At 36.3% G+C, this 26,237-nt stretch overlaps 1 protein-coding gene across 1 annotated transcript in view; it reads left to right on the forward strand.

Annotated features, from left to right (window-relative positions):
• The window catches only part of LOC133328328 (homeobox protein unc-4 homolog), a 30,069-nt gene extending 13,057 nt beyond the window's left edge, over positions 1-17,012 (forward strand). Inside the window, exons 3-5 of the mRNA XM_061536899.1 lie at positions 9,062-9,243; positions 16,305-16,444; positions 16,511-17,012. Of these exons, the coding sequence (XP_061392883.1) occupies positions 9,062-9,243; positions 16,305-16,444; positions 16,511-17,012 (824 nt within the window). The remainder of the gene's footprint in view (positions 1-9,061; positions 9,244-16,304; positions 16,445-16,510) is intronic.
• The last annotated feature ends 9,225 nt before the right edge of the window (positions 17,013-26,237 follow it).

Here is a 26,237-nt window from a genome sequence, read left to right on the forward strand (position 1 = left end):
TCTTGAATGACATCACATTTTTGCTATTAGTCATCGAATTTACTAATGTCTTGCACATATTTTGTGTGCATATTTCTCTAATTTTTCCTCCAGACCCTTTCTTAAATAAAGAAATTATTTTTAAATCAATTTTAAGTTCAACCACTCATCTTGGATGTACTACCAACTTCTCGGGCCTTTAAATATATACACCATGGAATACAAAATTTGTAATTTTTCACACAAGCTTCGTTTCACTTGACCACGTTACTTTTGACCGATCATCATCAAAATAGTCATCCCTATACTTTGTCAGAATCCCCTTCTCCATGTAAAAAGTGTTCGGGTTATAATTGTAGTGGTCCATTCCATCCACGAAATATTAACCGGCCTTCTTTGACCAGAATCGGACTTACATACAAAATTTGGTGACGATTGGTCCTGTGGCCTGTATCATGTTTACAAATTATAATGGATACACATGACGACTACTAAAAAGTGGGTATAGGAACAATATTTTGCCGCGTTTTTTTTTAAGTTTCACATTGTGACTATTTGTGTTGGAGGAGATCCCACATGGAGTGGACCGTTTAGTTCAATCTTCAAACTTGACTAATAATAAAAAAGTAATACACCGTAAAATGTTTGCATCAAAGGGAATATTTAAAAATAGCGACACCTTGTGGGGGAAGTAGAAGTATATTACGTCGTTTCAAGTTTTGATGCAAACTACGGACGCTTCATTTGCTTTATAGAAATTTCGAAAATTAAACACTATGTGTTACTTAAATGCCTGCTGGTAAATTGTTTGTAATCTGAGAAAATGAAGTACAAAATACGAGGCATGGTCCTACATAGAAAAAAATCTATAATCTGGAACAGAAATCTGGAATCGGGGCCATCCAGTAAGGCCAGCTGATATCTGAATTTTTTGTCAAAATATATGTAATTCGCTAAGCCAGTAAGGACAGCTGATATCTACAATAAAAAAAACATAGTATACATTCACAAAAATGCCAAAACAACGTTTATTCACAAGGTTAACAGGCACAGTTCGTCTTCGGGCGGCTCACAAGAAGGACGGGATTAAAATTTTTTTAAGTATAATACGCTCACGGGCTTAAAAATAGCATTTTACAAAATGGCGATTTGTTAAGCTTTCGCTTAACTAACACGTGTTTTTTCGAATACGGATAACCTATCAATCCGAGTAGTTAAATGGAATCCAAACCGTTGAAGATTTCATTAAAAAACACAATTGGAATCATCCTTATGATTTGGTCAAGTGCACCAAGGAAATGATTGTCAAAATTAAACTTAATGTAGACAAAGTCTTCATTTTAATACTCGATAATCGGGAGGCGGGCCAATAACTTAAGGGGACCCCCCCCCACCATTCTCGGGGTCAAAAATTTTGTTGATATAATTCGAATCTACACTAATTTAAGAATGTCCCTACAAAATTTCAAATGAAAATCTCAAGAAGTCTTGAAGATATAGCCGATTTATTGTGTCAGCATCAAGTGACGGCTGAAGGGCTTCTCAAACTTTAAACGCGTTTTTCTCTAAACATTTTTTGGCGAATGGCGGGCACGATAACTCAAAAACTAATAACCCAATCGACTTCAAATTTTTACACGTTTCTCGGTGAGTGTGTAGCTATCGTATGAACTAGGATAAAGCCAATCGGTGAAGATCTTCCTTATTTTTTGACTTGGGTTTTGGTAAAAATTCGGCGATTTTCCAAAAATATTTTTTCAAAGGTCCGCCATTTTGTTAATTTTAGAGCGAAGTCAATAATCCTAGTTCATACGAGAGCCAGACATGTACTCTTTCTAACACCGCTGGAATTTTCGGATTCCGATGTTCCAGTGAGGAGTTATCATGCCCGCCATCGAAAATAAGGGCTTTTCTTTAATTACAAAAAACAACAACAAAACAACAACAAAAATTTTTTGTAAATTATTTTTCTTCCTTTTTTAAATCTTCAATTATATATGTGCAAAGTTACAAACCTTAACAAGCATTGGTATTGTTACCAGCCCATTGAAAATCTTGAAAAATTAATATCGAGAGTGGGTGGGGTTCCCTTAAAGAGAAAAAACAGGAAGACGAATTCATTCCTTAATCTTCTCTTGCTGTCAACATTTTAATCGCAAAATACCAACCAGAACAGGATAAGAACTCATAATATCTTTAAAAACGTGATAATAGTAATGTGTTCGTATATTTTGGTTCAAGTAAAAATATATTTTTGTTTATTTATTCCAAGGCCTATATAAGGTCGGACAGTAAGCACTGGTGAGTATACAATAGGATGTTTTTATTGATGCAAACAGACATAACTACACTCCTGTAAAAAACTAAAGCTCGCAATATTTAAGACAGAAATTCTGAACTTAATGTTACTTCTGGGATGTTTGATATTGAAAAGGAGATATACGGTAGCCCCCATGCAAATCGAAAGAATTATAGGGGCTTTAATGCACCATTTACACAAAATCTGACGAAAATATGTGTGGGAGCTATGTCAAAATCTGAACCGATTTCAACAAAACTTAACACACGTCACTCTGGACTCAATTTGGTACGCTGTACATATTTTAGTCTCAATCGGATAATTACATATTCAGGGGTTCTAATATACCAATTTTGTTTTGTTGGGTTGTTTTGTTTTTCTGGGTCACTTGAAAATTAATTTTATAACGGTAAATGTAGTGAAAAACGTGGTTTCATAGATTTTCAATTTGAAACGCGAATATTTCTAACGGATTTATATTATTATTTTTTTCTTTCGAAGAGTAGAATTTTCCCTTTAAATGAGATATATATTTGGTAAATCGGTTGCGGATTGACTGAGTTACAGTGGTTGAAATGTGAAAAAATTCGCATACAAAAGCCAAAATTTATTTTTCTTCGGATTATACACATTATTGTATTGATTATATGCATATTCTCTAAAGGAACTATGGGTTTCTCGTTTCCTTTTGCCTGTTACAAACATAATATATTTGTAATAAAATTGAGGGTCCACCTAAAATTTTATGGGTAACATTTTTTTAGAATATTGTGAGGATTAAAAATCGCTTCTTCTGATGACTAGAGTCCGTTTCAATATTAAGAAGGACTAACAAGGATCGAGTTAGAAGATCGAAATGTTCTACAAAGTATTGTAATCTCAAAAAATACTTCAAATAGAAATCAAGATTGGAAGCAATCTCTTCAAGTATAATAAAGTCGCAGTAAAAAATTGATCACGCCATATATCCGAACTTTGAATTGTTCCTTCTAGGGTTTTCCCCAATAGGAATTTTCCACACCCCAGATCTAAAAAGTAAAAAATAATGAAAACTCGCGCCCGTTTATTGTAAACACTCTATTTTCAGCAGAAATTGCTAGAGGATGCAGACATTTTTAACAAATGTATTTTCTTCTGCAGTCACGTTCAAAGATTTCCGGTATTTTGAAATTCTTGATCAACCGATATTATAGTTTGAATGTATGTTTCTGATTGGATATCAAATCTCCCTACCAAAAATAGCGGCCCACCATTGTATAGGTATATCCCCGACATAACGCTACTCTACAATATTTTGAGTATGTTGATTATATCTCCTAACCGACTTGAATGTCATTCGATATTTTGAGTTCTGATTGGGTAGTAAATTTTCTACTTGAATGTTATAGCGCTCATATAACCATATCACTAATTTTCAGTAATAAGGGAGTGACCAGGGGCCCGAACCCTCTCATTTCGTAATGTAATTTATCATTTCGATGCCTACCCGATTATTAACTGTTTTCATACCCTTAAATCTACAGCAACACTTAATGCTGACCTTTCCCCACCACCTGCCACCACATCATTCCACTTGTTATTAGGAAAATGTAGCAAATTGAAATCTTATACATATTTATACGTGTCTAGCAAAATCAGAAATCGCAAACATTCCTAAGTGTTTTCGCTTTCGGTTCAGCAAAGTTGTGCAAAATGAATATTATGAGCGTATTGGGATTTGTTTCTTCCACGCCAGCCATTCAGTAAGTCGGTTAACCCAATGGCGGCAACTCCACCACTCATGTTTTGTAATCTACACATAATTTTTATCAATTATTGATGGAATCGACACCGTCTGGGCGTGTAAACCGCACCATGTAAGGAGTGATTGAAAAACGTGATATCCATTCAAGGAATACTGATTTAAGGGAATCCGAAATGTGTTTGTCAGCACAGCCTTACACTTGTTCTGTCAAAGATGAATGAATGAATGCACGCATGTTCGACAAGCAGTCGGGGGAGGAGGGTCATACCGAAATTCGTTGAAATAATAATTCAGTGTTAACATCACATCTGTGATTCTTTTTGTTATTCGTTTCTTCTTCTTCTCGTTCATTCGAAAGTGGAATGCAGTTTGTATCCTTGTTTACAAACAGGGTGAACAAAGAAAATTCGTAGCCGAACAGGATCTGTTCAAGCATTGAATGCAGTATTCACCCCTCAACACATTCGTTGAGAGACCTCTTTATAATCGTTGGGGAGTTAAGGCTCATCACACTTCAAAACAAAATCCCCTCATCCTTGTTGTTGTTGTTGTGTTTGGATTTGTGTTTAGTTGGACATATGTATGTACTTGAATTGTTTTGTTGGCTTGTTACATTTGGTGTTGTTATTGTTGTTGTGGCAGTGAGCCTCTGGGGTATAATAAATAAAATTATCTAAATAATCATTGTCTGTCATTCTTGACTTCTTGCCGCCGTATTGTTGCCCTTCTTTTCGAAAACGTTATGTGATATTTTTGTGGCTTGTTGTATTGTATTGTACTATTTTGAGTCTAGGTCTGTTATGTTGTTGTTGTTCTTACCAGTCAATCCTTTAATAGCATCAGCTAGTTGAATTTACATACTACCGAAGTCAGTGCAGTAATTTAAATTGATAATAATAATTAAAAATTTAAAATTAAATTTTATGGAATTTTAGCCGAGTCCATGGGGAAGAGATCATGTCAATGTTTCATTTATTGTGCGTATGAATTTAGACAGACTTGAATTAAATTGGATTTTCGACAAAAACAATAAATTTTGTGCATCGGTAGAAAATTCATGAAAATACCCAAATGTACATATATATCTTTATATATATATATAATTTTCAATATATTTAATTAAATCTCATCTGGAAATATCTTAGCAGTAGAATGAAATACAGAACAAAATTTGAAAAATAATATGTGAAAATCACATGTTCGTTAAACACACATTAAGAAGAAACCACTAATTCAACACTATTTTAGATATATACAAGAGTTGCTCCACATATTCAGGACTGAATCTATTTCTAAGGAAAAAGTTTAAGTTGACAACATTTAGATAAGTTTAAGTTAACATAGATTATATGTGGGTCCTGATTACAAAGGTATAATGGTTTAATTCTGAAAGCCTAAACTTCCTAAGATATGACCTTATATATATGTAGCAAAGGAGTAGCACTAGCAACACAAATATTTATATTATTACCGATAGGTTGAAAAACTATTTTGAATAGTATCCAAATAATGGAAACAAATAGTTAATACAAATGAAATGAATAATTGAAATATTAAGGATACAAGATACAGTCGAATTCGGATAAGTGAAATCTGTTTTATTGCAAAAATAAGTTACTTATTTATCTGGCTGAAAAAAGATTTCCAGGCGCGACGGTCTTGTGCGAAATTTTGTTTTCCACTTGATCTTTCCATCGGATTCGTGGCCTTCCTTTTTTTGAGTGAACCATCAGTTGGCTCGTTTTTATATGCCTTTTGACCTGGAACATCCTCATCCATTCTCACAACATGGCTCAACCACCGTAGTCGCTGCAGCTCGATACGTCTGACTATGTAGATGTCCGAGAATAGATAGTTCATTCAACGGCGATATTCAACATCGACGCAGATCGGTTCATAGATATTTCGGAGAATGTTTCTCTCAAACACGGGGATTCTGATACATACACCAGCATGGGTAGTATCATGGGTAGCTTGTAGAGCGTGATTTGGTCTGGCAAGAGGTGACCTTGTTATTGAATTGCTTACTCAGACCATAATAGCATCTATTGGTCAACAATATTCTTCTCCGAATTTCAAAACTGATATCATTAGTTTTATTTATGTTGTTACCGAGGTATATAAAATCGTTCACTACATCGAAGCGGTAGTTTTCAAGTTCCACAGTTGGTTCGAGGCTACTGAACATCTCGCGCTGCCAGTCTTCTGGATATCTTACTGCCAGTCCCACTTTGGCAGACTTATTCTGAAGTGGTTCAAAGTTGACTGTTAGCGCTCGCAATGTTCAATCCATTACGTCAATGTCGTCGGCATAGGCGAGCAACATATGCTGTTTGGTGTACAGATTGTCATTTCCGTTCACATTTGCATCTCGAATGACCTTTTCCAGCATGTAAAATTGTCACCTTATCTGAATCCTCGTTCGGTATTGAAGGGCTCTATAGCGGATTTACTAGGTCTAAAGCCACATTGGTATGGTCCAATAATGTCATTGACATTGGCTTCAGTCGTTTACCCAGCACGCTGGATAGCACTTAATAAACGATGGGGAGGAATTAGTCTCCTCCCCATCGCAAAAATCGGTTAACCGATTACAAATCTACAAATTTTTCAGCCATATGCAGTGTTTACTTATTTGATACATACAGATAAACAAGCAACCTGTCTACGGAGAAGGAAAGTTGAACGGAGATAACATTAATTTTAAAAAATTACATGGTGCACAAAGTTCTTCCAACAGTTCTTCTACAATTGAATGATTGACCAACATATTATAGGCTTTCCTTCGTGAGTATTCGGAGGATTCAATATATAATGCTGACAAATCAGCCATTTTCTATAAAGCAGTACCATCTGAAACTCTTACAAATAAATCTGATATGAAAGATCTCGATACTGAATTTAAAGAAATCGGAAAGACAATTTTACTTTCCGTGAACAATGCTGTGTAACATAAGATATATGATGGTACAATTTTGGTGAATATACAAATAGTTTTTCTTCCGGCCAATATGACTTCTTTGATTCAGCTGAATACAGCTCCTACATCTAGAATGTGGACTTTCCTTACAAGAGTATTCCAAAAACGTAGACAACTTAGAAGCTCTGACGATGGCACAAACAGCTTGCTCGAATGTGACTGCCGAAACAATCCAAAACTGGGGCCAAATCACCGAATTCGTCATCGAGTTCTGTTTCATATAGAGAAACATTTCGATGGTTGTACATATTTGGATCACCGCACTTGATCGTAATTTATTTTGTCTACTACTTTTGTTTACATTGCTGTAAACATATGGTAATAAGAAATTGGAAGCGAAAGGGAATATCAAAACAAGTTGTTATGATCAAAATATGTAAATTCTTTGAACTATACATCGTTTTTGTGTGTAAAAATATATATTATGAATCCAAGTGCGTGTTTTTTAATAATTTCATTTAATTTAATTTAGCTTGAGCAAATTATTTTGGAATAAGTTTAGATGCTCCAACATAAATTGAGCCAATACCTCTTTCTGCTTTGCATTCACTTTTTTCATCCGTGTCCCTAAATGTAAGTAATATATTTTCTTAGATGTATTTTGGCAATGTAAATAATACTTACATTTTCACCGACATCTTGTCCCTTTCTGTTTACCTTTTCCCGCGCAAAAATCCCTAAGTATGTAGTTTTCGATAACATACTACCTATCGTGTACAACTTCGAGTATAAATAATTCGATAACGACTGCGGTGATCCGCGTGGGCTACATTACGATGGTGAAGTACTCGATTTCGACTGCGGTGATTTGGCCCCTGCTTTTGTAAGGCTGAAATTATTCCTAGAAACATAGACTATTATCTTGAAGAGAGTCCTGTGTCGGCGTTTTCTGGGGCTTTAAGAGGTGAAATTGTAAATCTAATTGATATTGATAAAAAATGTAGATTGACTGACCATGTGATTTCTTGGACAGCCAGTCAGTGACTTTTACGGTTAATAATCGAAATATAGAGAACGATGATGGTATTATTAGCAATATTAAATCTACTTAGAAGGAGACATTATAAGCTATTGACGTAATTAAATCATTTTTTTAATACAACAGCGAGGATTTAACTAAAATAAATGATCTCGAAAAATTAATGTCTCAAAAACATTTAAAACAATTTAGCCGCAAAAAATAAATGACTATTTTAATTCAAGTTGTTTAATATAATTTTTCTACTTTTTTATTTTTAACTCAAGTGCCTCAAGGAGATTCACTTATCCGAAGTGCTTTCAATTGAAAATCCCGCATAAGAGAAAAAAATACTGAAATTACTTGTGTTCGCTTAGCCATATTCGACTGTACTCATAACCAGAAGATTATTTTAAATTTAGGGAGAGTTAACTTGGCTCAAAATACATCTCTTGTTCTAATTTATCTTCCAGCCTTAATTTATTTAGCGATCATGATTTAAATTTGATCGATATATCATATTTGATATCATTGCACCAATATCTGGTAAAATCATAAGCAAAAGGCTAAACTTACATCCTGGCTGTACAACTCATGCCTTATTTAAATGTTCCACATTCGATATGGCTGCAAACTTGACTCCGCCTTGCCACAAGTAATTAAATAATAATAAATTAAATAAATAAGAAAAATGGGGTTTCTTTTTTTCACAAATTTTATTTTTTAATTATATTTTGAGTTTTTAACCTTTTCTGGTTGGTATTTCGCGATTAAAAAGTTGACCGCAAGAGAAGACTAAGGCAGGAACCGAAAATATTTTTTTGACATTTTAATCATAGACACTTGCCAGCCGAATTCAAATCAATTTTGACAAAAAAAAAATAGATATCTGATGGGCTTACTGGATGACATAATATTGGGCCTTGCTAATAATGGTACTCACGACAGATGCATTTGGTTAGTACTATAATTTAAAATAAATTGAAAACTGAGATTATGTAGTTTTGTTGACAAATTTTTCATGATTTAACAAATAATCACGTTAAGTTATAAATTATTTGCATTATTTTAAATGATTTAAATTTTCTATTATTTTTTCAGATTCAAACGCCGAAGAGGACGATGACGAGTGCAGCAGTTCTAAACGACGACGGTGTCGTACCAATTTTAATGCTTGGCAGCTTGATGAGTTGGAAAGAACTTTTTTGACAAGTCACTATCCAGATGTTCTTCTAAGGGAAACGCTTGCCTTGAGATTGAACTTAAAAGAGAGTCGGATATCAGTAAGTTCTAACTATAATTAATATTTAATTAATTTGAGTGTTAAATTAATTAATTATAATTATTAATTCAAATTACCAGGGTGCAATAAAAAAATTGCATAAATTAAAAATTTTAAATTTTATGCAATCATTTAAAAATTGCAATTCAGACGCCCTAATTGATTCATTACCATACTCACACACACGCACACACATAGACGAATGTAAATGAGCATTCAAAACATGGCATACAATTTCAATTGAATGACAATGGCGGTAAATGTGATTTGCGAAATGAGATGCAATTACCGAATAACCGACGACATTAAATGGTTAACAGGAGGCAACTGGTATTTTTTCGTATTCCGTTGCTGTTATTTGGCATTGCTTATTGTTTTGCAAATTAAATAATTTCAATTCATCATGAACAATTGCTGGCACTTTGTTTCCCCCTGTTGCACTCTTTACTACACACCCCGCCCCACAGGAGGCACTGTTTTGGATGGAAATGGAAAACAACCTAATACGAAATGTTGATGATGATGATTACTCGAATACCAGATATGAATGACTTCATGTCGATTGTGATTACAACAAAATGACATTTAAGTTGAAATTGTTTCTTGACATGATATGCCAATTTTATGCAGACATTCGATATTGGCTTTTACAGGGTGTCGACAAAAGCTGTGTACTCATTTTTAAAAGGACATCACTAAATGATAGCATGTACACTTTTAATACAGGAATTTTCATGGCTTTGAATAACTTCAACGTCTAGGATTTATACTTCAAAGTAAATATATAAAAATCTCCACACCCTGTTGTTATTGTTTATTTCTTGTGAATTAAATTACCCTATGGCCCCCTCCTTGTGTTTGTGGCTACATTTGAAAACAATTTATACTATTTTTTACATAAGACAGAATGGAAAGCAAATTGGCAGAAAACTATTTTAATATTGAATTTAGTCATTACTCGAGTCTATTTTTAATATTTCATTTATTTATTTCCCCCCATTGTAATGATGATGATGTTCAATTGACAGGAAACCCATGAACATGCAATATGAAAAAGACGTTTAAATATTCTATACCCATACTACCGAAATATCAAAATCTGAATAATGTCCCGTATTTTGGGTACGGTTTTCAACCAAATTGTCTATAATATAGTATTTTGGAATATCATTGGATAGGAAGTCTTAATACAAATATTGTTAATAGTTCTAATCGAATTAGCTCTAATTTGCTATTTTGGGCTTTCATTGGGTAGAAAATATCCCTATTAATAGTTGTCAATATTGGCTTAACTATCGGATTAGTCCCTATTATTCGATATTTTGGGGACTTTGGGAGCATTTTTCAAATTGGTGGATGCACTCCACCACGTGATGTGCATTCAAATTTGTTTTACGCCCCAATGGAGAAATCAAGCAAAAACCTTCAAAATATTGACAAAGTGGGGTTACCCTTATATGGAGGTTATATCAACACATGGATAGAGCATTTTCCATATCCCAGTCAGCCTTCCATATGTCTTAATAACAATTTACAGCCACATCGTTGGCTTTAAAATGCCGAATTAGTGATGGTACCGTTCTGTGGAAGTTATACCAAAATTTAAACTGACATTACTAACATTTGGTAGGATACCCCATAGGAACTTGAAAAATCACATTAGAAAAAATTTGGTGGAAAAACATGTCCAAACTCCCAAAATACCGGTCAATTGAAAAACGTGTAATAAATCCGCATAATACCGAATATTTGGGGGTATCGTTATATGGAGGCTATACCAAAACATGGGCCGATAGAACATATTTGCAATACCAACAATTCAATGAGTAATAACAATGCCAGTGCAAAATTTCAAAGCTTTATCTCAAATATTGCACTCTCTATCGTGATTTCAACAGCAGGCATAAATCGAAATAGAATTTTATTCTGATCTAGAATACTTAGTTGGGGTATAAGATGAATATTTCGATGTGTTACAAAGGGAATAACAAATTTAATATACACTCTACCTTATGCTGGAGGGTATACAAATTATCAGTATAAATCCACGCTCACATATAAAGTCAAGCCTATTGTCGTTATTTTGAAAGTTTGGCATTCCAAGCTATTATTCCATTGGCATTCCAAGCTATTTGAAGGTAAAACACATTTTTGCAGAGACTTTTCTATATAGGTACAAGTTTTGGCACAGCCCGTCCCCACATTCCATTCCCGCTCATTATTGGTATTTTGAAGGATATGGTGAATGAAAAAAATACCTTGCGAAAATTTTCGATGTCGGTCTATCTTTGGACATAAACTCACAATTTTTTTTTTTTTTTTTTTGATTTAATTCGATTCTACACTAATTCAAGAATGTCTCTACAAAATTTCAAGTGAAAATCTCAAGAACTCATGAAGATATAGCCGATTTATTGTGTCAGCATCAAGTGACGGCTAAAGGGCTTCTCAAACTTTAAACGCGTTTTTCTCTTTTGCGAATGGCGGGCACGATAACTCAAAAACTAATAACCCCATCGATTCCAAATTTTTACACGTTTCTTTGAGAGTGTATAGCTATCGTATGAACTAGGATAAAGCCAATCGGTGAAGATCTTCCTTATTTTTTAACTTGGTTTTTGGTCAAAAATCGGCGATTTTCCAAAAATATTTTTTCAAAGGTCCGCCATTTTGTTAATTTTAGAGCGAAGTCAATAATCCTAGTTCATACGAGAGCCAGATATGTACTCTTTCTAACACCGTTGGAATTTTCGGATTCCGATGTTCCAGTGAGGAGTTATCATGCCCGCCATCAATATTAAGGACTTTTATTTAATTACAAGAAACAACAACAAAGCAATAACAAAATTTTTTTGTAAATTATTTTTCTTCTCTTTTAAATCTTCAGATATATATGTGCAAAGTTACAAACCTTAATATGCATTGGTATTGATTTACCAGCCCATTGAAAATCTTGAAAAATTAAAATCGAGAATGGGTGGGGATCCCTTAAGGTTTTTATGGCTCCCAAAGAAGAGCGCTGAAGGTACATTGAAGTTTTTATCCAATTTTTTTCAACCTGAGTTGTTACCTGTAATTTGGTATTTTACACAAGATGCTAATATACACAATATCCTGTAGATAGATCAAACTTAGCATTAGGACAATTATATTGACATCGGGGGAAATTAAATGTGTGATCTATAAAGATATTTGAACCAATGAAAAAACCATAAACATACCATCCTGATACCTATGAAAAATTGGGAGGTGGGTGCACCATTTACTTAAAATCGGACAAACTATATATGGGGGGGGGGGCTATATCTATATATGATCCGATTTCAATGAATCTTAACACACTCTATCTTAGTCTCAATCGGACAAAAATTGGTAGTTTGTTGCAACATTTACATAAAATCGGACGAAACTATATATCGGAGCTACATCTATATCTGATCCGATTTCAGTGACATTTAACACACTCTATCCGAGTCTCAATTCAATGCGTTATGCCAAATTTTGTCTCAATCGGACAAAAATTTGGAGTTTGGCGTACCATTTACATAAAATCGGATGAAGCTATATATGTGAGCTGTATCTAAATCTGAACCGATTTATAGAAAACTTCACTACATCAAACTGGACTTAATTCAGTACACAGTGTAAAATGTTGGCACACTATTTAGATAAAATCGGACGAAAATATATTTGGGAGCTATATCTAAATCTGAACCGATTTTCTCCAATTTCAATAGGGTTCGTCCTTGGGACAAATAAATGGGCTGTGCCAAATTTCATTCAAGCGAATTGTACTTAGCTCACAAGAATACATGGACGGAAGGGCGGACATGCATAAATCGACTCAGAAAGTGATTCTATGCATATTCTCAAAAGGAACCATGAATAACTAAAAACGTTCGATTACGATAGATCGAATCTTCATGCTATACATATTAAATACTCGACATATGCATCTATATATTATTTTGTAAATATATTAACATTTATTAACTATTAATTATTCTAATAACAAATTCCCATTCGATTACGAACACCGACCCTACCGGCTATTACCGTTGTAATTGAATGTGGAGTGACAGTTGGCCTTAATGTCATCATTACAATATAAATGAATTTAAAAATGTTCTATGAAATGGCAATAACAACAACGACAACACAAATAACAAAACAATATAATTTCTATGGCTGTTAGTTGGTAAAAGTACACCATGACAAATTGCTCGATTTAAAATAATCACTCACAACAATAACGACAACAACAAAATAATATGAATTTGTATGTGTGTATGTAGTTATTATTTTATCATTATCGTTGTAAATAATTTACCCATTCACCATTTTGTAAATCGCTGGCTTTTAACCATCAATCGCTGGCAAATGTTGTGCAAATTCCATTTGACAGTATCATCCACCATAAAATTGTCAACAAAATAATTAAAACAGAACGAAGGAATGAACGCAGCAAAACAAAACATTTAGCATGGGTAGTAAAGTGGGGACGTAGTTTTGTTGTTTTCAAATAGCTGAAGCATGGACTATGGTTCCGTTTCGCTTCACTTATTTGCTCCGGTAGTAAATTTCTCTATTATTAATATTAAATTGATGACCACACTTGTAATTTAAAATTGATTATATTTTCATAAATTTTTATGGACGATTTGTCAAGTACAGTATTTTTCGGTTAATTGACCCTACGGTTAATTGGTTTCCACGCTTAATTGAACCACATGATGGGTCAAAAATATCTAATTTCATAGTAAGCGGGTTCGGATAATTGGTTCCTCGGTTAATTGAACAAAAATTTGTGCAAATTTTGATGTGCAATTAACCGAAAAATACTGTATATGAATTAGAAAAGTAGTAGTAAAATCGTCGGTAATTTTGACCATGTCGAACTTTTTACACCCTCGACAACGAATGGGACAATGAAAATTCCTATAATGGGTTTGGATTCTTATATGGGGGTTATGGCAAACTATAGACGAATGTTAAACATTTTCTTCCAAAAGGAGGGTCCATTTATATAGCGGATATGTCAATACATGGACCTACATTGGACCTTTGTTGTATCAGGTAAATGCAATCTGCATTTTGTTTACAAAAAAGCATGAACGAGCATGCATTAATCAGAAAGTAATTCAAGGTATTCTCAAAAGTATCGATAGGTCTCTCTCGTTTAATGTTATGTGTTATACGCTGCACCTTACTTACTTGGCTGGATTTGTCTCGAGCTTAAAAAAGATTTCCATGCGCGTCGGTCTTTTGTACAGTTTCTTCAATTTGAAAGAACCAGTTTCGATATGTTATCTTCTATTTGATTTTTCCATCTATTTCGCGGGCTTACCCACGAAATCGCGAACCATCGGTTGGCTCGTTTTTAGATGCCTTTTGAGTTGGAGCATCCTCACCCATTCGCGTGTAACACGTGCTGAGAGCCATTTCCATTCACCTTTCTCTCGTATTACCTTTTTCAGCAAGATGTTAAAAATGTTACACGACAGGATGTTAAAAGACCACTCGTCTGAATGCTTGTTCGATTTTTAATGGCTACGAGAGGTCCTTCCCGACATTAACTGCATACCTTGTGCCAGTTAAATTTAATTTTGCAGGAATACCGAACGCAGAGATGTCTTTAAACTCCTTTGAGCGGAATGGACTGTTGAGTGCGGTGTTAGAGATGGAATGTGTCGATATATTTCCTGAATCTTTCACAGGATATTACAGCATTGTGAAAAACTGGTCTATAGTAGATTTATCAGGTCTGACGCCGCATTAGTAAGATCCAATAATAGCATTGACCATTGGCTTCAGTCGTTCACACAGAACTATGGAATGCACTTTATATGGGATGAGAAGGAGACTAAATCGTCTATAGTTGCACATATCGTTTGATCTCCTGTTTTGTGCATGGGACACAGGATGCTGAGGTTCCACTCATTGGGTATACATTTCTCTAGCCAAATTGTACTAATCAGTTGGTGAAAGCTCCTGATCAGCATCTGACCATCGGACTTGAATAGTTCGGCTGGTAACCCATCGGCCTGCTGTTTTTTATTCTTCAGCCGATTAATTACTATTCCGACCTCATCTTGGCTAGGTGGTATACAATCTGTATCGTCATCTCTAATTGGTTCTGGGGTATCTTCTTCACTGCCACTATTTGATACCAGAAGGTTTGCAAAATGCTCCTTTCAGATCCTCAACACGCTATCTGTATCTGTCACCAGGTTTCCTTCTTCATCTATACAAGTGGATGTGCCTGGAGCAAAGCCTTCGGTTTGGTTTTTACTCGTTGGTAAAATTTTTCTTTACCATTGTGCTTCTATATTAATATCGGATCAAGGAATGATTTTGAGTAGCAATTGGTTTAGTTGAGCGGAGTACGCTTGCGCTACCTGTTGTGTTTGCGGCTTTTCGACGTCGAGTTTCCGTGTTCTATTAGATCGTATCTTTGCTGCTTCATTAAGACGAGTGCGAAACTTGACTGCTACAAGGTAATGGTCAGAATCGATATTCGTTGTTCGGATCGATCGAACGTCTAAAACCCTGGCTTACTGCCTTCCAACATGAAGTCAATCAACCTCTTGTTTCTAATTGGAGACTGAAGGCAGCGGTTATATAATGTTTCTAGACGCTCGTAGTATATGTCTTTGGTTGGTCATCTTTGTCTTCGGGTGCAAATGAGACTGGTGTAGAAAAACTTCGCTTTTATACGAATTATAACAATTCGCTCATTCACAGGAGTGAATCTGTATAAGAGCTATTTTATTTTCCTGTTAACCACAAAATTACAGCCAAATTTGTGTCTTGTTTCATGCCAGCACTAATACAGTGCCTAATCAATTGATTTACTTACACCTATCCCTTTCCATTGCATTTCCTGTAAGACAATAATATTGACTTTGTACTTGTTGGGTACATCTGTATAGTTCTTATGGGCGAACTCGCGGCACATATCACCTCACTATTTCGAACTGAATTGAAAACAATAAAAAATGTCCATTCTAAATTACTTTACAAACAATGACTTAATAATTATCTACATATTTATCATTTCAGGTTTGGTTCCAAAATCGTCGAGCCAAGTGGCGGAAAAAAGAAAATACCAAAAAGGGACCGGGAAGGCCAGCCCATAATGCTCATCCTCCTACATGCTCCGGCGAGCCAATACCTCTGAACGAATTAAAGGCTAAACAAAGGTATATTTTTGCTAAATTAAAAAAAAATACAGTCCATTCATGCAATATCCTCTCCCCATTTTACAGGGCCCAAAAACGCAAAAAGATGGAAAAAGCAATAGAACGTCAAGCTAGAAAATTACGTCTCAAAGGTATTGAGGTGGATATAAATAAGCTAAGAGCCGATTATATTGCACAGAGACGATCCAATGGCACCTTATCCGATTCTGATCTGGATATTGGAAACAATTTTGAAGATGAAGATGATTATCAAATTGACGTTGTCGGCAGCGAAGATATGGAAACTCGATCAGATTTTCAAAATTCTATATGTTCGACAAACGAATTGATCAATGATAATGAAAATATTACATCAGATGCAGAGCCAGAACATTTAACAGATAACGATACTGTAGATATAAAATATATTCCACCTACCAGCGAAGATAAGGATTTGAAAGCGAATAGCAGACAATTTTCCACCGGCACTATCAAAGTCAAAAATAAATTCCAAATTAATGAAACGAAAAAGGATACAAAACCGTTTATACCATTCAGCATTGAATCGCTACTTAATGCCCAATCATGAAGAATATTTATGAGAACTGTTGAAACTAGAATTACGTATTTAGATGTAAATGCAATAATTATTATTATTTATTTATTTCGAAAGATATAAAACAATAAAAATCCAACAAGAACTGAATTTTACTTTATGACTGAATATTTATTATTTATTTTATGTTACTATTCCATTAACTTCCCTACCCATGTTTTGAATTCTTATTAGTATCGCCTCTGCTGCAGTCATTCCCTGCAATCTCTTTGAAATAATTATCCAGGTTTTTTGATGATAGTAAAATTTAAATTAATATACGTCAAAGTTTGCATGTCTTTAATAGTAAAATTACACGTTTCCATTACAGATCACAAACGACAGGGTCTACGCAAAAAAACGATTACTTTTCAAGCAAATAACAGTTTTATCTTATTCTTATGTACAGAGACGTACAAGGAAACCAAAGGGGCCTTTTTGTTAAAGGGGTTTCAAAGTAATGAATTTTGCAGAGACATTGCAAAAGACTAGTGTTCTTTTTCTCTAGACATGACCAATAGGATCACCGTTTAACGTTTTGGTATAGCCCCCATATTCGGTATTTTATGGATTTTTTGCAATCGAATTAATTGTAATTTTATATCACGTATTTTCATTTGGTTTCAAATTTCACCACCAAAAATTATAAATTTAGGACCCCTATTCGGTATTTCGAGGATTTCTAATATGTCTTTAACTTTCACGCGTCATTTTCAGCATGTTCGGAAAATTCAGCCTCCACGAAGAAACATCCGACAACAGCATGAGGTTGATTCACTTCGCGTAGCAAAAAACATGGTAGTTAGCAGCACCAGATTCAAGCATTAGCAGCACCAGATTCAAGCATTAGCAGCACCAGATTCAAGCCACTGGGCTTTCTCCCGATCAAACAACGAGAAATCAAGTTGATCATGTTGTGATGGACGGAAGGCATTCATCCAGTTTTCGATCCGAGGAGTGAATATCGATTCGGACCATTACCAAAGTTCGCTCTCGTCTGAATATTGCAGCAAAGGAACGATCTTACACAACATGGAAACTCGACGTCGAAAAGCTGCAAACACAATAGGTACATACTCCGCTCAATTTACCAACTTGCTATTCGGAAGCACTCCTTGTCCCGATAATAATTTAGAAGCACAATGGCAAAAAAATTTTGATTCTCTACAAACTGCAGCAAAAGAAACATTTGGGTACCAAAGACAACCATCAAGAGACCCATGGTACGATCCAAAGTGTCGTAATGCTACCGAGGAAAAACGTAGCGTATAGGGCAACCCTGCAGGCATTAGCAAAAAGGGGAAAAGGAGCAACATATTTTCAAAAACAAAAAGAAGAATTAACAAGAAAAACGTGAGCGGGAGCAAATCGAGATGTACAAGAGTCAGAACGCAGTCCTACGAGTGAAATACCAAACCGACGATTTTCGTGCAGGCACATCCCCCTGTAGAGATGAAGAAGGAAACCTGTTGACAGATACAGATAGCGTGTTGAATATCTGAAAGAAGAATTTTGCAAAGTTTTGGTATCAAATAGTAGCGGTGGAAAATATATCCCAGAAACAAAAAGATAAGACGGTATAAATTGTATACCACCTAACCAATATGAGACCAGAAAAATAATAAACCAACAGGTACCGATGGGTTACCAGCCGAACTATTCAAGATCAGTGGTCAGATGATGATCAGAAGCATGCACCAACAGATTAGTACAATTTGACTAAAGGAATGCATACCCAATGATGAGAACCTCAGCATCCTGTGTCCCGTGCACAAAAAATGAGACAAGGCGATATGTGTCAACTATAGAGGAATTAATCTCCTACCCATCGCATGTAATGCGATATTCAGCGTGCTGTAGGAACGACTGAAACCAATGGTCAATGATATTATTGGATCTTACCAATGCGGCTTCAGACGATTGGTCCACAATAGATCAGATTTTCAAACTGCGCCAAATCCTGGAAAATACCCACGAAAAACACAAACAAATCATTCTACCTTATCATCGACTATAATGCCGCATTCGACAGCCCACTCCACTCCTTCAAAATTAATATGGCTATGCGGAATAACTTTAACTTGCACAAGGTCAGCAGTTAATGTCAGAAAGGACATCTGGGAGCAAACAAGGTGACAGTTTGTCGTGTGACATTTTTAACATCAATGCAAAGGTAAACAAAAATAACACTCTGTACACCAAACAGCACATGTTAGTCGCCTACGCTGATGACATCGACATAATGAGTCGATCATTGCGAACGGTAACAGCCCATTTTGAATGAATTGAGAAGGAGCCTGAAAAAATGGGACTAATAGTAAATGGCGAGAAGACCAAGCTGACGGTATCAATGTGCAAGACGTCCAGTAGACCAGGACTAACTGTGGAACTTGAAAACTACAGCTATGAGGTAGTTAGAGATTTCATCTACCTCTATACCGCCATAAAAAAAACAAATGGCATTAGTTTGTCGCCAGACCAAACTCGCACTCTACAAGACACTGACACTACCCGGGCTGGTGTATGGATCTGAAGCATGGGCACTTGCGGAAGCAGATGTGACAGCTCTTTTAATGTTTGAGACAAAAATTCCCCAAAGGATCGACTGACTGATCTTTGTCGACGGTGAATATTGCCGTAGAAAGAACCACAAGTTGTACCATCTATTATCGGGTATCGAAGTAGTCAGTCTTAACGAGCTGCAGTTGCTAGGTAATGTTAGGAGAATGGATGAGGGTGCCCCAGCTCAAAAAGCATATAAAATCGAGCCAACTGATGGTTCGAGCAGATCGGGAAGGCCACGAATTCGACGGAAGACAAAGAAAAATGGTATTTCCAATTGCATGCAGCTGGTGTTCCCACCGTTTACTAACCAGTCATGGATCGGTCTATGGTGTGAACGCGATCCCTACGAAAGGGTGGTCGCCCTCTCGGTCGGTGGGGCGGGTGTGAGTGACGAGGGTACGAACGAAAAAAAAACTGCGCACAAGACCGACGCTCCTGGAAATCTTTTTTTAAGCTGGGCTCATAGTTAAAAAAGGAAGAAAAGATGACCGAAAAACGTTCAAACGTGAATGTTTTGCTCAAAATCAATCGAATGAAGAATATTTTTGTAAAACATATCCCCCATCTCTAGTCCTTGTGCGACTTTTCTTTTTCGCCCCCTTTTTGCGACGTAATCTAAATACAAATTGTTTGACCCTCAAATGCTCTACAAAAATGTCGCATATTCCCGAAAAACAGATCCGTATCCCCGAATTCGCTTATGAACAGGTTTGACAAAATCGAAAGAACGAAAATTATATTCTTTTGTCGACGGAAAAAATCGAAAAGTCTAAACCTAAACTCGTTCAAAAATCTGGGCCCTTTGCTAATTCGCCTCTGTGAATCTAAATAACAATGTATAATTGTTTGTATGTGTGAGGTTGAAGTGAAATGACTTACGAAACGCCTTAAGGTGATGATGACTTTGCAACACAAACTCTTGATGAAGACGTTATCTTGAAATGATGCTGGAAAGGCCGCCTTCCCCATAAACGGAATTTCTACATATACCTACATGGATACACTTACATATGTATATTTGGTTAATCTGTGGCCACAGACACATCACAACGTCATTCCGACCTAGGGAATTGTCTTCGTTGTCCTCCTCATATAGATATGTATACATTTCTAAATATTCGAATTCGAATGAAGCTCGTTCGCGTTTGTTACGGCGCGTTAAGAACTGAAGGCGCGAAATTAATGAATCATTCACACCTGCATGACGGATTGCATGTACATATTCATTATTGTTATAGCCATTGCCGAGGCTGTGGTTTTGTTGCTATCGTAGCTGTTTTCGCTGCTTGCGGCTTTTCCATCCGACAAACAAAACAAGGCAAAAAGGGCAACATGCAGCCAAACCAAATGAAATCACTTGGAAATGTGATTGTTGACTTCTTGGCCAACAATGTTTGTTGGCTGGCTGTGATTGTTGCATGGCCAATGGGTCCAATGTCTTCATGTTTATATGTCAGACTTGTTGTATTGTTTGTGTGTGAAGGAGTCACCTCCCTAATTTATTTAGTTGATGTGTGTATTACGAGAATTGTTTTTAATTCCTTTTCAAGTTTTTTACGACTTTTGGCCGGACACGAGAAACGAAGAGCAAATAAATTATCATGACCGTGTTAAGTATGCACCAATCCTGCAAATATGCATCAAACTTCTTGCATACCATCAACCAAAGAAAGCCGAAGAAAGCAGCAGTCTGTTCTATAAGAAAGTATATGCCCTCGGACGATGATGGTTGATTACTGAAATAAATGTGAATGGAGTGAATGTTGTGGAGACCAGTCGGAAAAAAAATGTTTGGGATAATTAATATGTTGTGTATGATGCAAATATGTTATACGTATTCATACATAGGGAAAATATACCTCTAAAGTAGCTCAAAGCTCGAAAATTTAAATAGTGTTTTTTTTTTTTAAATTACTTAAGGTTAACAGTCTAGGTAAAATTCTCTGGGTTGACGTAAGTAAATCAGACGATTATAGCTGACATGAAACGAGAATCGAATTTGGCTGTAGATTTATAGTTAGAAGGAGTATAACAGATCTCGACTCCAGATTGACTCCTGTGAACGAGTGAATTGCTATAATCCGTTCGAAGTTCTTCTACATCTGTCTCATTTGCGCCCATACTCCGACGGAAGACAAAGATGACCAGCCCAAAGACATATTTTACCAGTGCCTAGAAACAGCATATAACCGTCACCCTGGCCATGACAATTCAATTCTGCTAGAAGATTTTATTGCAAAATCTTTGGCTCCACCGTCAGAAATTTCAGCCTCTATGAAGTAACATTCGACAACGGCATGAAACAGATTGATTTCGCCGCAAAAAAACAAACATGGTAGTTTTATAGGTCCGCCCGGGGAGTCCACTTAAACCGATTCATCCATGAAATATCCATGGAATACTCTGATGTGTCCGATGATGATGTTAAAGATTCCTATCCCACAGGGAAACCAAAAGCGTCGCCAGTTGGCAACCTAGAGCTTTCGGGACAGACAGTAATCGTGATAGATATTGACATGGATAAGGTGAACCCTGTTGCGATAATGACCCCGACGACATATGTAGAGTCAGGGGATCTGGGGTGAAACAAAGCCCTTGGAATCGTTAGACACGAAACTCCAGTAGTAGTCTCAAAACTGAATGTGCTCGAAACTAATACTACCTCATACAACCGACTGTTGTGCACCGACTGTGCACCCTTGCGACGAATAAGGCTCCTGCAAAGACAAAGATGGCGGAGGTGCTCAACAATGGATTACAAAAACACAATGAGGATCGACCATTGTCAAATCGGATCCCTATGGTTGTATAGTCGATTTTTACTTCTTGTCGGATAGCCATGACAATTCAATTCTTCTAGAAGATTTTATTGCAAAAATCTTTGGCTCCACCGTCAGAAATTTCAGCCTCTATGAAGTAACATCCGACAACGGTATGAGACTGATTGATTTCGCCGCAGCGGAAAGCATGGTAGTTAGCAGCACCATATTCAATCATCTCGATATACAAAAGGCCACCTGGTTTTCTCCCGATCAAACAACGTGAAATAAAATTGTTCTTGTTGTGATAGACCAAGGCATTCACCCCGTTTTTTAGACGTTCGATCGATCCGAAGAAGATTACCCAGAATCTATAAATCTTAGAAAGGACCCACGAAAAACACATCGACACATTCCAACAATTCGTCGACTATAAAGCTGCATTCGACAGCTCTACCCGCTAAACGGTGTTTAAAGACATGTCTGCGTTCGGCATTCCTGCAGAAGGAATACGGCTAAACAGAATATCTTTAAGTGGCACAAGGTCAGCAGTTACACCGAATGTGGAGTCAGAGAAGGTTACAGACTCTCGTGTGAGGTTTTTAACAATCTGCTGTAAAAGGTCATATGAGATGAAAAGGTGTACAGAAAATGAACTCTGTATACCAAGAAGCATGTGTTACTCGCCTGCGCCGACGACATCAACATAATGAGTCGAACATTGCGAGCGGCAACAGCCAGCTTTGAACGAATTGAGAAGGAGTCTGGTAAAGTGGGACTGCCAGTAAGATGTTGGGAAGACAAAGCTTATAGTATCAACACGCCAGACGCCCAGAAGACTCGGACCAACTGTGGAACATGAAAACTCCAGCTCCACTCAAATCGAGCCAATATGAGTTTATTTTCAAGGGACATGTCTTGGCAGCGTCATTTGTCGTGGCGTTTACGCAGATAAACCTTCAACTTTTGAGCACTTAAAAACCAACATTCGTCAAGTTTAGTGTCAAAAAGTGATAGAAAATTACCCCAAAAAATTTATGCTTTCAACAGTTCGCTTGGAGATTATTTAAATTGTGTAGTTTTCAATTATATTTCTCTACAGTTCCCGATATATATTTTTACCAACACGAAACTTTTTACCAAACAAAAACATATGTTGTTTTTCTTAATCATAGGTCAAACATGTTGTACACAACTTATGAACATATCTGCACACTTCAGCAACCATATTCCTTGTTATTGATGTTGACCTGATAGAGATATTATAAAGCGTAAATTACTAAGAATGTCTCGAATAAGTTTCCAGTGGTGTTTGACATTGATGGGCACGAATACTTCGACATAATTCTGGGAATGGGTTCATAATTTTTCAATTATCGTAAACTTATTTATCGAGCCAAACTGGAAAAAAAACACAAAGTTTATAAGGGGCGTTTGAATTGAAATCAAAATGTGTCCAACCACGAAGCCATCCAACATTTTTTTCATGAATTGGTTTGACTTTGAGTTGTTCAAAACACAACATCGACCGAGAAGCAGGCGGACAGAAACACTAACTTGTGTATCTTAATCCACTTGGATTTAGCACTTGAACCATTTCTTGATCATCTTCGTTCGGTGCTTACCCTCGGTGGGCGTTACCAAGCTTAATACATTTATTACAAGACCAAAACGACACAAAACAACACCAACAAAAATGATGATGACGATGACGACGACACCACAAAGGTGGACAGGGACTGAGAAGAGTAGATAAAGGCGAATAAATATGAGCCGGAAAGACAAAACACTAACACTTGGTTTGCCATAAAACCACAAGAATACTTCTCCCCTTCAGAGGTAAGGCAATAATTATGCCTCACGTTGTTATCCTAATTTACGTCCAACCAACCAGCCAACCTGGAAAAACAATTTTGCACAAAGACGTTAAGCCGATCCTGCAAAGATCTTCAACATCCCCAACCATCATAAGTTGTCCAATCTGGACAATGTGGATGCCCCGCTGCCTCTCTTGAATTGAATAGTTTGGGTTAATCCTACTGAGTAATACAAAACTGCCGCAAGCGCTAATAACGAGGGCACGTCATTAAAAAGCAAAACAGACAGTCACAAACACTTCTGTCCATTTTTTGGTCATATTTCTGGATGATGATGGCGATGCTCCTATTGGATGTTGTTGTAATTTTTTATTTTTTCTTGTATCTGTTTTGTTTGAGCAATATTATAAAGAATCTTTCAGAAGTGTATGAAGATGTAGTGTTGTTGCACAGTGTTTTAATGAAATCAATAAACATGGCTTTACATATTTTCTGTTAATAATGAGATCTGCTATTTATAGCTCAGTTGGTCAAGATCTCCCTTATTTTCTAACATTGTTCGTAGTCGAAAATAGTGACATTTCGGAAAAAGAAAAGGTCCACCAGGGGAGTGGAATACTCCGATGTGTCCGACGGGGTTTTAAAGATCTCTATCCCGTAGAGAAACCAAAAGCGACGACTGTTGGCAACCTAGAGCTTTCGGGACAGACAGTAATCGTGATAGATATTGACATGGATTAAGTCAACCCTGTTGCGAAGAAGCCCTTGCCATCGTTAGTCCCGAAACTCCAGTAGTAGTCCCAAAACTGAATGTGCTCAAAACTAATACTACCCTATACAACCGACTGTTTCGTGTACACCGTTGCGACGAATAAGGCTCCTGCAAAGAATTATATGGTTTGGCCAGATCCATCACTAACCCTAAACCCCAAAGCATTTTATAACTTTACAGAAGTTTTGCGTGATACAAATCAATTCGTTAGTCTTTCTTGGGTTTCGAATCGGATCAACTACAAAAATTCCGACAAATCTTTGGACCATATTCCGTGTGTATTTCTAGGTATCCAAGATGAGCACAATGGAGTAAAGCATCCGCGAACTCTTCAGTCGGGCATTCCATAACCTATAATGTTAGGTTATCCCATAATAATGTTAGATTATGGGATGCGCGACTGAAGAGTTAGCGAATGCTTTACTCCATTGTGCTCATCTTGGATACCTAGAAATACACACGGAATATGGTCCAAAGATTTGTCGGAATTTGTATAGTTGATCCGATTCGAAACCCAAGAAAGAATAACGAATTGATTTGTATCACGCAAAACTTCTGTAAAGTTATAAAATGCTTTGGGGTTTAGGGTTAGTGATGGATCTGGCCAAACCATATAATTCTTTGCAGGAGCCTTATTCGTCGCAACGGTGTACACGAAACAGTCGGTTGTATAGGGTAGTATTAGTTTTGAGCACATTCAGTTTTTACAGAAGTTTTGCGTGATACAAATCAATTCGTTAGTCTTTCTTGGGTTTCGAATCGGATCAACTATAAAAATTCCGACAAATCTTTGGACCATATTCCGTGTGTATTTCTAGGTATCCAAGATGAGCACAATGGAGTAAAGCATCCGCTAACTCTTCAGTCGCGCATCCCATAACCTAACATAAGGGCTTTAATTTATTGCAATTTTGTAGTTGAATTATTTCAAAATAAATTGTTATCCACTCAATCAAAATTTTTAAACACTGTCCGCATCGTTATTTGCCAAGCATCTATATTTCAGTACTTTATGGTTCGGTCATAAATTTATCCAATTCCGTTAATATTTGCCGCATTGTGTGAATAAGGAGAAGAGATTTTGAAAATTGATTTCTCACCTTGGTTCACGTTTACATTTCGTTTCATCTCAATAATGATTTCGTTTAAAGGTCTTCTTGCCTTGTCTTCTTCTTCTTCAACTTATTCTCGTTGCAAAACATTGTTGTGGTTGTTGTTATAATTAATTAATACTTAGTCGTTTATATCTCTGTTCGGGCATAAAGACTGTGGCATTAAAACGTGATTGTATGCTATTGTTGATCGT

This window comes from Musca vetustissima, unplaced genomic scaffold, assembly GCF_032173495.1.
Source record: "Musca vetustissima isolate MV318-11 ecotype Yass unplaced genomic scaffold, APGP_CSIRO_Mvet_v1 utg4332, whole genome shotgun sequence".
NCBI lineage: Eukaryota > Metazoa > Arthropoda > Insecta > Diptera > Muscidae > Musca > Musca vetustissima.